We start from the raw sequence: 14,348 nt of genomic DNA, 5'->3' as shown, positions 1-14,348 counted from the left end.
TTAAAGGGCACAGTAATTAACAGAACATAACATTCCTTCTCTAATACAATGAGAATAACTTTTACCAAACCACAAGTGAAACATTTCCCAGAAATTGTTGTAGTTATTTTGCATCTTTGATTTGAACTTGAACAGTGTAAGTTTTTGTTTGTGTTTGTTTGCTTATAAGTCCAGTCTGTCTGGTGGACGGTCCCTTCGTTCTGGGTAGCACCTAGGATTGTCTGGAGGCTCCTGAACATCCTCAGTGTGTGCTGGTTCCATTATAGCTTCTGCTATAGCAGCACCTTCATCAACACGTTCCCTTCTTTCAGCCTGGTGTCTCTGTACTGCCCCACCGTCCTCTACAGTTCCTTGTGTGTCTCTCTCAGGAGCTCTCTGTGCCTGTTCTCTCTCGATTGTTGTGCTGTTTTCCGTGGAATGCATTTGGTTAATGTGACGCCGCCACATTATGTCTGAGCTCACTTGAACCCGGTAAGTTCTGGGTTCCATTTGTGCGTGTAGTGTCCCTCTTGTCCATTTCCCTCCCCTTCTGTAGTCTCGCACCATCACTTCCTGTCCTGTTTGGAGATGGCGCTCCCGGACGCCGGAGAGCATATTGGCTTCTTTGTTCAGCACTTCATTACGCCTCTTTGGCTTCATGATGTCCAGCTGTGTGCGGCGAGGCATCCCAAACATCAGTGCTGCTGGGCCTTCATTTGTCGAGTCCTTGCTTTAGGGTTTGCACAAAGCGATCTGCCAGCCCATTGGTGGAGCAGAGGTTGATTCCATTTACTGACATGAACCTTGTAAACTCGTCACTTACGAAAGCTTGCGTGTTGTTGCATACCAGCTGCAGAGGCAATCCGAAGCGTGCAAACGTTGTTCTGAGACTCTATCGTCTGAGCTGAGGTGGAGGAGTCAGTGCAAAACACCTCTGGCCATTTGGAATGGGCATCAACTATAACCAGAAACATGTGCTTTTCAAAGGGACCAGCATAGTCCACATGAATTCTCTGCCATGGCTCTGTGGGCCATTCCCATGGGTGGACTGGGACAGGAGCAGGCATGTGAAGGGTTTCCAAACATCGGGTATCAAATCAAATCAAATCAAATTTGTATTCGTCACATGCTTACTAACAAGCCCCTAACCAACAATGCAGTTTAAAAAATATGAATAAGAATAAGAAATAAAAGGAAGAAGTAATTAAAGAGCAGCGGTAAAATAACAATAGCGAGACTATATACAGGGGGTACCGGTACAGAGTCAATGTGCGGGGGCACCGGTTAGTCGAGGTAATTGAGGTAATATGTACATGTAGATAGAGCTTTTAAAGTGAGTATGCATTGATAATAACAGAGTAGCAGCGGTGTAAAAGAAGGGGTGGGGAGGGGGGGGCAACGCAAATAGTCTGGGTAGCTATTAGATTAGATGTTCAGGAGTCTTATGGCTTGGGGGTAGAAGCTGTTAAGAAGCCTCTTGGACCTAGACTTGGCACTCCGGTGCCGCTTGCCGTTCATTGTTTTCTATCTGTTGATCCAAACCGGGCCATCAGAAGTGGCTCCTCATGAGCAGCTTCATTGTTTTCTATCTGTTGATCCAAACCGGGCCATCAGAAGTGGCTCCTCATGAGCAGCTTCATTGTTTTCTATCTGTTGATCCAAACCGGGCCATCAGAAGTGGCTCCTCATGAGCAGCTTCATTGTTTTCTATCTGTTGATCCAAACCGGACCACCAGAAGTGGCTCCTCGCGAACAGCTTAATTTTTGTTGATCCAGACCGGACCACCAGAAGTGGCTCCTCGTGAGCAGCTTCATTTTGACAATTCCAACATACCCTTTATGTAGTTGCTGCAAAACCTGATGTTGGCATTAACTCTCATTCCCCACATCAAACATCCTTGGTACATTGTGTTAGGTTCTACATTTATTTTCTTATTTAACAAGGCAAGTCAGTTAAGAACAAATTCTTATTTACAATGACGGCCTAAGAACAGTGAGTTAACTGCTTTGTTCAGGGGCAGAAAGGCAGATTTCTACCTTGTCAGCTCTGGGATTCGACCTAGAAACTTTTTGCTCTAACCACTAGGCTACCTGTCGCCCTGGTAAATTAACCTTATAACATTTCACGGACGATTAGTAAAGCTTAAACCAAGTTTATTCACCCATTGGGTCATACAGCTCCATAAGACAAAGACATGGTTCCACCAGTGGTAGTATATATACCCCAATTTAGGTGGAGTCTCCTCCTTCTTTCTAAACATTACATCTTTATTACTAGGCAGGAAGTGAAGTGATGCGGGCAACAAACTGTTCCTTCTCCCTTAATGTGACCTGACCTGACCTCTACCCCCTCCTTGCTAAACCACATCTCTCCACCCTTATCAGTGCCTGCCAACATGTGATCGTCTTTCCTTCACTCAGTACATTCCAAGCTTAATTGCCTCCACCATATACATTCCTCCTACAGATAACCATTAACTTCTGGTGTATAAACCAGACTATGGCACTCCTCATGTCTCTAGTAGAACTGATGATTAACAATATTTAAAGTTTAGAAATCTGAGCACATCAGTTGTAATTTCTATTTTCCGCTGGAAATACGGAGTCAGCTCCTTTCTGCCCGTAGCTTTCCATCCTGACATGGTGTAGGTGGACACTTTTGACAAGGTCAGATCTTTCCTTGTATCCCGTTTGATAATTGTGCTTGTGACCGGTAGTGCCTCGAGCTGAGAGGTATACAAAATCTCCACTGCATCCACACTCCTGTGTCTTTCTCTTGTACAGGGCAGTCTGGATAATCCATCTGCATTTGTGTGGAGGGACGACGGCTTAAACTCAATGTCATTCATATGACTGGCAAGGAACAAGGCGTATCGCTGTAACCTGGCTGCTGTCATTGCCGGAATGCCTTTCTTTGGACTGAAAATGGAAAGCAACGGCTGGTGATCCGTAACCAGTGTGAAACGCTTGCCATATAGGTATGCGTAGAATTTCTTGATGCCCCTAGCGCCAGTGCTTCTTTGTCGATTCGTGAGTAGTTCTTCTCTGCATCATTCCATGTTCGTGACGCAAAGGCGGCTGGCCTCTCTGACCCATCTTTCAGTGTGTGTGTGAAAGGACGGCCCCTAAGCCATAAGGGGACGCATCACAAGCCAACTTCACTGGCAGTTCGGGGTCGCATTTTCACACTGTTCTGTCCACTGCCATGTCATATTCTTTTCCAGGAGCTGATTGAGACGCTGGAGTACTGCTGAAAGGTTTGAGAGGAATCTTCTGTAGTCATTGATCAGTCCCGTGAAAGATCTCACTTCTGTGATATTTTGTGGTTGTGGTGCCTGTACCACTGCATCAATTTTGTCCTGTGTTTTGTGCAATCCATTGCGGTCGAGTTCATGTCCACAGAAGACAATCTTGTCCTTGAAGAACTCCCACTTCTGTAATTTACCTGTAGTCCATACCCTTTGCCTTTGCTGTTTCCGTATGACAATGCCCCCGTGCACAAAGCGACATCCATACAGAAATGGTTTGTCGAGATCGGTGTGGAAGAACTTGACTGGCCTGCATAGAGCCCTGACCTCAACCCCATAGAACACCTTTGGGATGAATTGGAACGTCGACTGCGAGCCAGGCCTAATCACCCAACAGTGCCCGACCTCACTCATGCTCTTCTAGCCAAATTAAAGCAAGACCCAGCAGCAAGGTTCCAACATGTAGTGGAAAGCCTTCCCAGAAGAGTTGAGGCTGTTATAGCATCAAAGGGGGGACCAACTCTATACTAATACTCTGTCCACATACTTCTTGTGATTTAGTGTATATAACCATTGAATCTTGAAGAATATAACTTATGAATGCCTCATGAAATTAGTTCAACTATCATACCCCATCAGAACCCCAAATATAATATTGTTTTACTCAAATTTTAAACACACACTGCATAGCCTCAAAATAAGAATAGGATATGTTTCTAACTAATTCTATATTAATGTGGATGCTGGCATTATTATGGATAATCCTGAATAAATTGTGAATAATGATGAGTGAGAGAGTTACAGACGCACAAATGTCATACCCCCCAAGACATAGTAACCTCTCCCCATTACAATAACAGGGCAAGTCAGCAATTTTGGGGGGGGTATGACACATTGAACTAAAATATTAAAGCAACATGCAACAATTTAAAAGATTTTACTGAGCTACAGTTCTAATAAGGAAATCAGTTCATTGAAATACATTGATTAAGCCCTAATCTATGGATTTCACATGCCTGGGAATACAGATATGCATCTGTTGGTCACAGATACTTTCAAAAATGTGTCCCCCCATTTTAGGTGACCAAAAGTATTGGGACAAATTCATTTATTTGTTTATTAAAGTAGTAAAATGTGAAGTATTTGGTCCCATATTCATAGCATGCCATGGCTACATCAAGCTCGTGACTTAAAGTTTATTGGATGCGTTTGCTTTTTGTTTTGGATGTGTCACAGAATATTTAGTGCCTAATAGAAATTTTAGTAATTTTTATTGTAAATAAGAACAGAATGTTTCAAAACAATTCTACATTAATTTGGATGCTACAGTGATTAAGCATAATCCTGAATAAATTATGAATAATTATGAGTGAGAAATTTAGACACACAAATATTATACCCCCCAGAAATGGTGAGAGGTAGCATTTTGGGGGGGGGGGGGGGGGGGGGTATAATACAGTATTAATCAACTTTAAAATCATCACATGTTCTTGGATCCAAACAACTAACATATCAATGAATACGAATAGTATCTGTGGCATTGAAACATTCTGACATGAAAATATCTGAGTTACTTACTTGTATACTCAGAAACTGTTTTGTTCTGTCCTACAGTTGTGTTATCTCCAGCCACTGCAGTGACCGTGAAGAGGTACTGCACTCCAGCAGTGAGAGCAGTAACATTAACAGACGTTCCTATGGTATTCTGACTGCCACTGATATTGCCACCAGTCCATTCTACTCTGTAGAAGGATCTGTTTCCCTTTGGTTCAGTCCAGTTCAGAGACACAGATGATGTCGTGATTTCAGAGACAGTCAGGTTCCTGATGACTTCAGGTTCTGTGCATGCAAGAAATGTACATTTTGGGAGAAGACCATACCATTAGATTACCTAGTACCTACCTACAGTACTCTATCCCAGGATTTCATCACTTTTGATTCCAAAAAGAAAGAGGACCTTACCCTTCCTCTTATTGCCCTCTCATTGTTAAATACAGATATTAACATAATCATTACATGGTTCCACTTAAAGAAAATATTAAGACCATTCCAATGAAAAGGCTTACTTGTAAAGAGTGCTTTCTCCTGAGCATTTCCTTTAGTTATATTATCACCTGCCACTGCAGAGACCTTGAACGTGTACTTCACTCCAGCAGTCAGCTCAGTTACGTTAAAGGCTGTCTCCTTGGTAGTTGTATTCATATCTCTACTGCCACCAGTCCATTCTACTCTATAGAAGGACCGGTTTCCCAATGTTTCAATCCAGCTCAGAGACACAGATGATGTTGTGATTTCAGAGACAGTCAGGTTCCTGATGACTTCAGGCTCTGTGCGTGCAAGAAAGTTATATTTTGGGAAAAGATCACCAGAATCATTATTATTCATGGTATTCACCATACACTCTATATATATGATCAGAAGCATGCTATTTCTACATACATTTAAGGTAAGTATGTAGGACACAAAAGTGGTACCTCTAAAAACATATTTAAAGATAGTAAGCATTATCAATGACATGAAAAGTTTTGGGGACAAAAAAGGTGTTTTCAATAAAGGACAAGCAGTTAATGATACTATCCAAGCCCAATTTTGCAGTTGAATGCAGATAAACACATTTCCTAAAATATTCTGCATCAGTTGGAGTCTACACTCCCTTCTCAAGAGAGAATTATGTGAACCAAAACTACAGTGACTGACAGATATACTGATTAAAAATGATGGATAATCCTTCAGTAGTCTTATCAGCAGCGACTGCAGCAACTATGAGTCTGTACTGCACTCCAGCAGTCAGCTCAGTTACATTAAAGGCTGTCTCATTGGTAGTTGTATTCATATCTCTACTGCCATCAGTCCACTCTACTCTATAGAAGGACCTGTTTCCCAATGGTTCAATCCAGCTCAGAGACACAGATGATGTCGTGATTTCAGAGACAGTTAGGTTCCTGATGACTTCAGGTTCTGTGCGTGCAAGAAATGTACATTTTGGGAGAAGACCATACCATTAGATTACCTAGTACCTACCTACAGTACTCTATCCCAGGATTTCATCACTTTTGATTCCAAAAAGAAAGAGGACCTTACCCTTCCTCTTATTGCCCTCTCATTGTTAAATACAGATATTAACATAATCATTACATGGTTCCACTTCAGAGAAAATATTACGACCATTCCAACGAAAAGGCTTACTTGTAAAGAGTGCTTTCTCCTGAGCGATTCCTTTAGTTAAATTATCTCCAGCCACTGCAGAGACCTTGAACGTGTACTTCACTCCGGCAGTCAGCTCAGTTACGTTAAAGATTCTCTCATTGGTAGTTGTATTCATATCTCTACTGCCATCAGTCCACTCTACTCTATAGAAGGACCTGTTTCCCAATGGTTCAATCCAGCTCAGAGACACAGATGATGTTGTGATTTCAGAGACAGTCAGGTTCCTGATGACTTCAGGTTCTGTGCGTGCAAGAAAGTTATATTTTGGGAAAAGATCACCAGAATCATTATTATTCATGGTATTCACCATACACTCTATATATATGATCAGAAGCATGCTACTTCTACATACATTTAAGGTAAGTATGTAGGACACAAAAGTGGTACCTCTAAAAACATATTTAAAGATAGTAAGCATTATCAATGACATGAAAACTTTTGGGGACAAAAAAGGTTTTCAATAAAGGACAAGCAGTTAATGATACAATCCAAGCCCAATATTGCAGTTGAATGCAGATAAACACATTTCCTAAAATATTCTGCATCAGTTGGAGTCTACACTCCCTTCTCAAGAGAGAATTATGTGAACCAAAACTACAGTGACTGACAGATATACTGATTAAAAATGATGGATAATCCTTCAGTAGTCTTATCAGCAGCGACTGCAGCAACTATGAGTCTGTACTGCACTCCAGCAGTCAGCTCAGTTACATTAAAGGCTGTCTCATTGGTAGTTGTATTCATATCTCTACTGCCATCAGTCCACTCTACTCTATAGAAGGATCTGTTTCCCAATGGTTCAATCCAGCTCAGAGACACAGATGATGTCGTGATTTCAGAGACAGATAGGTTCCTGATGACTTCAGGTTGTACGTGAGCAAGAAAGGTGATTTTAGGGGACACTAGACTAGGGTTGGGCGGTATTCAGATTTTTATATCATCATAACGTCCTTCTCTCAGGCAGGAATTTACGGTATTACAGGCTTAGTACAGAAGGGGGCGCCAAAAAATTAGAAGCCCTTTGGGAGACTATTACCAGAATGTTAACAAAATTAGCACAAATGATAGTGAATTTCCATGGAGTTTTCTAGCTAAAAATGCAAACGAACACCAACAAAAGTATTTTTTTAAGAGACAGGCAGTCCAGCTCAATACGTTATACATATATAGGAGCTACCGATTGTTATTTTTGGTGAGTTTGGACATTTGCAAGCGAATGTGAACAAGAGACATTGTGCAAATGAACAGTACTGGCTCTGGAGCAGCAGTTGTACATGCTGTGTCTGTGTGGAGTCTGGAGTTGCTAGGGCAACAGGACTGCCTGCTCTGCTCGAAGAAGATGGAAGCAGACGGGCTGATGGGGGAGAAGACAACGGGCCGAGAACAGACAGGAGAAAAAACTCAAGGAAATCGAAAGATAGTTGTGGCAGCTGTACAGATAACTCATCCAAAAGGCCTTTAACTTGTCAAACACGGAAGACACACAACACAATATGACGTCCCATCACCTTATTAATTCAGACACTTACTTAGATAACTAGAAAATTAAACTTAGGGGTCGCATTAATGCAGAATTCTTAGTTTTACGCACAGGAAAAATATATAAATGCATAAGAAATATCTGGCTGCGTTTTGTAAACACAAATCTAAAATGATTCTTATTGTGATTTCTGCTCAGCATCAGACAAATGTTGTGCTTCAGTTGCAGATGAACGGGCATTGTATCAGCAGACAGCGCTCTGACTGATGGGCGGCTACTTTACTCCAGCACTTCTCTCAGTGGAGCCAGCGTACTATTCTTTGGTAAAATGCAAGATTAACTTCAAGAAAAACATTAGGAAATGTAGCTGGCTACATCCTCTCTATGATAAACATTAGAAATATGATGGCTAGCAAAGTTTTTGCAAGAAAAGACTGTACTTTTTCTTTGAAAGCTGATTTAGCCTGCTTGTGTGGCTTCCAGCCAAATAGCATTGCACTTCTGTTCTCATCTGATGAAAATGAAGCTGTTTTCTGCCGAATATAATGCACTAATGTATTTTCAGTGAAGGACAACTATACTGTAGTTGTATGTCCCTGACCACTCTGTTGAAGCAAAAAACAACTGGTGACTTTCAATATAAAACGCAACCCCTGTCAATACACAGCGTGACTCACCGGCTCCCGCTCTCACCAGTTGTGCTATTTATAAAGTAAAACGTGACTGGTTCAACTATTCCGGGGAACTACGGTAAGATTAATAATGTAAAATAATGTGACAGGTGAAATTAAGAACGCCATCTGCGTTATCTTCTGACATATTGCACAAGTTGACTACAGGTATTTACTTAAAAAGTAGCTACAAAAATGAAACTGTATAGAAAAACTTCAAAGAACTAGTTTGAACAGTACTGACTGTATTGAAAAACCATCTCGTGGCTATTTCATAAGACCCCGGTAAACGGTATACACAGTATACCGCAAAAGCCGATACTAGACAATAATATATCTTCAAAGACATCAGTATTAAAAGTCCAATGCTGCCATTTTTATCTCAAAATCAAATCATTTCTGGGGAATAATTAAGTACCTTACTGTGATTGTTTTCAATAAAATGGTCAAAAATATAAATAAATAGAGCAATTTGTCAAGCAGGAATTTAGCTGGGACTGTCTGGGAGAGGTCTGAGTGGGGTTGGGGAAAACTTTAAACTAGCTGTTATTGGCCGAGAGGTTTGAAACTCTTTCTATTTTAAATGTATCGCCGGGTGATGTCACAGGGCAGGCCAAAACTCCGTCCCACCTAAACAGATTGAAATTTCTGGCGTTTTTTTCAAACAGCTCCTACATTAAAAGGGAATTAACATAATCCTCACCATTTCAGAGTATTATTCCAACATCATAGCGTAGAAAAATACAATACACAGGAAAATCACGTGACTACACTGGGCCTTTAACGGCCACAATATACACTGCCCAGAGGGATGGATCAGCCTCTAGACATGAAAAATGTCCATTAATACCAAGAGTTCTGCAACTCAAAAATATCAGATACAGAATGTTGCATGAAGGGGTTAAGAAATAGAGCCCAGACAATGTAAACTTCATCTTACTTGTGAAGAGTGAAACACTGATATTTTTGCCTTCAGTCATCTCATCTCCAGCCACTGCAATGACCCTGAATGTGTACTTCACTCCAGCAGTCAGCTCAGTTACATTAAAGGCTGTCTCATTGGTAGTTGTATTCATATCTCTACTGCCACCAGTCCATTCTACTCTATAGAAGGACCTGTTTCCCAATGGTTCAATCCAGCTCAGAGACACAGATGATGTTGTGATTTCAGAGACAGTAAGGTTCCTGATGACTTCAGGTTCTGTGCATGAAAGAAATGTACATTTTGGGAGAAGACCATACCATTAGATTACCTAGTACCTACCTACAGTACTCTATCCCAGGATTTCATCACTTTTGATTCCAAAAAAGATGAAGGACCTTACCCTTCCTCTTATTGCCCTCTCATTGTAAAATACAGATATTAACATAATCATTACATGGTTCCACTTCAGAGAAAATATTAAGACCATTCCAATGAAAAGGCTTACTTGTAAAGAGTGCTTTCTCCTGAGCATTTCCTTTAGTTATATTATCACCAGCCACTGCAGAGACCTTGAACGTGTACTTCACTCCAGCAGTCAGCTCAGTTACATTAAAGGCTGTCTCATTGGTAGTTGTATTCATATCTCTACTGCCATTAGTCCATTCTACTCTATAGAAGGACCTGTTTCCAAATGGTTCAATCCAGCTCAGAGACACAGATGATGTTGTGATTTCAGAGACAGTTAGGTTCCTGATGACTTCAGGTTCTGTGCGTGCAAGAAAGTTATATTTTGGGAAAAGATCACCAGAATCATTATTATTCATGGTATTCACCATACACTCTATATATATGATCAGAAGCATGCTACTTCTAAATACATTTAAGGTAAGTATGTAGGACACAAAAGTGGTACCTCTAAAAACATATTTAAAGATAGTAAGCATTATCAATGACATGAAAAGTTTTGGGGACAAAAAAGGTGTTTTCAATAAAGGAAAAGCAGTTAATCATACTATCCAAGCCCAATTTTGCATTTGAATGCAGATTAACACATTTCCTACAATATTCTGCATCAGTTGGAGTCTACACTCCCTTCTCAAGAGAGAATTATGTGAACCAAAACTACAGTGACTGACAGATATACTGATTAAAAATGATGGATAATCCTTCAGTAGTCTTATCAGCAGCGACTGCAGCAACTATGAGTCTGTACTGCACTCCAGCAGTCAGCTCAGTTACATTAAAGGCTGTCTCATTGGTAGTTGTATTCATATCTCTACTGCCATCAGTCCACTCTACTCTATAGAAGGACCTGTTTCCCAATGGTTCAATCCAGCTCAGAGACACAGATGATGTCGTGATTTCAGAGACAGATAGGTTCCTGATGACTTCAGGTTGTACGTGAGCAAGAAAGGTGATTTTAGGGGACACTAGACTAGGGTTGGGCGGTATTCAGATTTTTGTATCATCATAACGTCCTTCTCTCAGGCAGGAATTTACGATAGTACAGGCTTAGTACAGAAGGGGGTGCCAAGGGGGTGCCAAAAAATTAGAAGCCCTTTGGGAGTCTATTACCAGAATGCTAACAAATTAGCACAAATGATAGTGAATTTCCATGGAGTTTTCTAGCTAAAAATGCAAACGAACACAAACAAAAGTATTTTTTTAAGAGACAGGCAGTCCAGCTCATAAAGTTATACATATAAAGGAGCTACCGATTGTAATTTTTGGTGAGTTTGGACATTTGCAAGCGAATGTGAGCAAGAGACATTGTGCAAATGAACAGTACTGGCTCTGGAGCAGCAGTTGTACATGCTGTGTCTGTGTGGAGTCTGGAGTTGCTAGGGCAACAGGACTGCCTGCTCTGCTCGAAGAAGATGGAAGCAGACGGGCTGATGGGGGAGAAGACAACGGGCCGAGAACAGACAGGAGAAAAAACTCAAGGAAATCGAAAGATAGTTGTGGCAGCTGTACAGATAACTCATCCAAAAGGCCTTTAACTTCTCAAACACGGAAGACACACAACACAATATGACGTCCCATCACCTTATTAATTCAGACACTTACTTAGATAACTAGAAAATTAAACTTAGGGGTCGCATTAATGCAGAATTCTTAGTTTTACGCACAGGAAAAATATATAAATGCATAAGAAATATCTTGCTGCGTTTTGTAAACACAAATCTAAAATGATTCTTATTGTGATTTCTGCTCAGCATCAGACAAATGTTGTGCTTCAGTTGCAGATGAACGGGCATTGTATCAGCAGACAGCGCTCTGACTGATGGGCGGCTACTTTACTCCAGCACTTCTCTCAGTGTAGCCAGCGTACTATTCTTTGGTAAAATGCAAGATTAACTTCAAGAAAAACATTAGGAAATGTAGCTGGCTACATCCTCTCTATGATAAACATTAGAAATATGATGGCTAGCAAAGTTTTTGCAAGAAAAGACTGTACTTTTTCTTTGAAAGCTGATTTAGCCTGCTTGTGTGGCTTCCAGCCAAATAGCATTGCACTTCTGTTCTCATCTGATGAAAATGAAGCTGTTTTCTGCCGAATATAATGCACTAATGTATTTTCAGTGAAGGACAACTATACTGTAGTTGTACGTCCCTGACCACTCTGTTGAAGCAAAAAACAACTGGTGACTTTCAATATAAAACGCAACCCCTGTCAATACACAGCGTGACTCACCGGCTCCCGCTCTCACCAGTTGTGCTATTTATAAAGTAAAACGTGACTGGTTCAACTATTCCGGGGAACTACGGTAAGATTAATAATGTAAAATAATGTGACAGGTGAAATTAAGAACGCCATCTGCGTTATCTTCTGACATATTGCACAAGTTGACTACAGGTATTTACTTAAAAAGTAGCTACAAAAATGAAACTGTATAGAAAAACTTCAAAGAACTAGTTTGAACAGTACTGACTGTATTGAAAAACCATCTCGTGGCTATTTCATAAGACCCCGGTAAACGGTATACACAGTATACCGCAAAAGCCGATACTAGACAATAATATATCTTCAAAGACATCAGTATTAAAAGTCCAATGCTGCCATTTTTATCTCAAAATCAAATCATTTCTGGGGAATAATTAAGTACCTTACTGTGATTGTTTTCAATAAAATGGTCAAAAATATAAATAAATAGAGCAATTTGTCAAGCAGGAATTTAGCTGGGACTGTCTGGGAGAGGTCTGAGTGGGGTTGGGGAAAACTTTAAACTAGCTGTTATTGGCCGAGAGGTTTGAAACTCTTTCTATTTTAAATGTATCGCCGGGTGATGTCACAGGGCAGGCCAAAACTCCGTCCCACCTAAACAGATTGAAATTTCTGGCGTTTTTTTCAAACAGCTCCTACATTAAAAGGGAATTAACATAATCCTCACCATTTCAGAGTATTATTCCAACATCATAGCGTAGAAAAATACAATACACAGGAAAATCACGTGACTACACTGGGCCTTTAACGGCCACAATATACACTGCCCAGAGGGATGGATCAGCCTCTAGACATGAAAAATGTCCATTAATACCAAGAGTTCTGCAACTCAAAAATATCAGATACAGAATGTTGCATGAAGGGGTTAAGAAATAGAGCCCAGACAATGTAAACTTCATCTTACTTGTGAAGAGTGAAACACTGATATTTTTGCCTTCAGTCATCTCATCTCCAGCCACTGCAATGACCCTGAATGTGTACTTCACTCCAGCAGTCAGCTCAGTTACATTAAAGGCTGTCTCATTGGTAGTTGTATTCATATCTCTACTGCCACCAGTCCATTCTACTCTATAGAAGGATCTGTTCCCCAATGGTTCAATCCAGCTCAGAGACACAGATGATGTTGTGATTTCAGAGACAGTAAGGTTCCTGATGACTTCAGGTTCTGTGCATGAAAGAAATGTACATTTTGGGAGAAGACCATACCATTAGATTACCTAGTACCTACCTACAGTACTCTATCCCAGGATTTCATCACTTTTGATTCCAAAAAAGATGAAGGACCTTACCCTTCCTCTTATTGCCCTCTCATTGTAAAATACAGATATTAACATAATCATTACATGGTTCCACTTCAGAGAAAATATTAAGACCATTCCAATGAAAAGGCTTACTTGTAAAGAGTGCTTTCTCCTGAGCATTTCCTTTAGTTATATTATCACCAGCCACTGCAGAGACCTTGAACGTGTACTTCACTCCAGCAGTCAGCTCAGTTACATTAAAGGCTGTCTCATTGGTAGTTGTATTCATATCTCTACTGCCATTAGTCCATTCTACTCTATAGAAGGACCTGTTTCCAAATGGTTCAATCCAGCTCAGAGACACAGATGATGTTGTGATTTCAGAGACAGTTAGGTTCCTGATGACTTCAGGTTCTGTGCGTGCAAGAAAGTTATATTTTGGGAAAAGATCACCAGAATCATTATTATTCATGGTATTCACCATACACTCTATATATATGATCAGAAGCATGCTACTTCTACATACATTTAAGGTAAGTATGTAGGACACAAAAGTGGTACCTCTAAAAACATATTTAAAGATAGTAAGCATTATCAATGACATGAAAAGTTTTGGGGACAAAAAAGGTGTTTTCAATAAAGGAAAAGCAGTTAATCATACTATCCAAGCCCAATTTTGCATTTGAATGCAGATTAACACATTTCCTACAATATTCTGCATCAGTTGGAGTCTACACTCCCTTCTCAAGAGAGAATTATGTGAACCAAAACTACAGTGACTGACAGATATACTGATTAAAAATGATGGATAATCCTTCAGTAGTCTTATCAGCAGCGACTGCAGCAACTATGAGTCTGTACTGCACTCCAGC

At 40.5% G+C, this 14,348-nt stretch overlaps 1 protein-coding gene across 1 annotated transcript in view; it reads right to left on the bottom strand.

Annotated features, from left to right (window-relative positions):
- The window catches only part of LOC120052370 (receptor-type tyrosine-protein phosphatase eta-like), a 109,762-nt gene that overhangs the window by 23,468 nt on the left and 71,946 nt on the right, over positions 1-14,348 (bottom strand). The window contains exons 6-8 of the mRNA XM_038999231.1: positions 6,414-6,674; positions 5,294-5,554; positions 4,806-5,066 (exon numbers count right to left, since the gene is read on the bottom strand). Of these exons, the coding sequence (XP_038855159.1) occupies positions 4,806-5,066; positions 5,294-5,554; positions 6,414-6,674 (783 nt within the window). The remainder of the gene's footprint in view (positions 1-4,805; positions 5,067-5,293; positions 5,555-6,413; positions 6,675-14,348) is intronic.

The sequence above is a fragment of the Salvelinus namaycush genome, chromosome 8, assembly GCF_016432855.1.
Source record: "Salvelinus namaycush isolate Seneca chromosome 8, SaNama_1.0, whole genome shotgun sequence".
Taxonomy (NCBI): Eukaryota; Metazoa; Chordata; class Actinopteri; order Salmoniformes; family Salmonidae; genus Salvelinus; species Salvelinus namaycush.
This window is presented reverse-complemented; position numbering and strand designations above follow the sequence as displayed.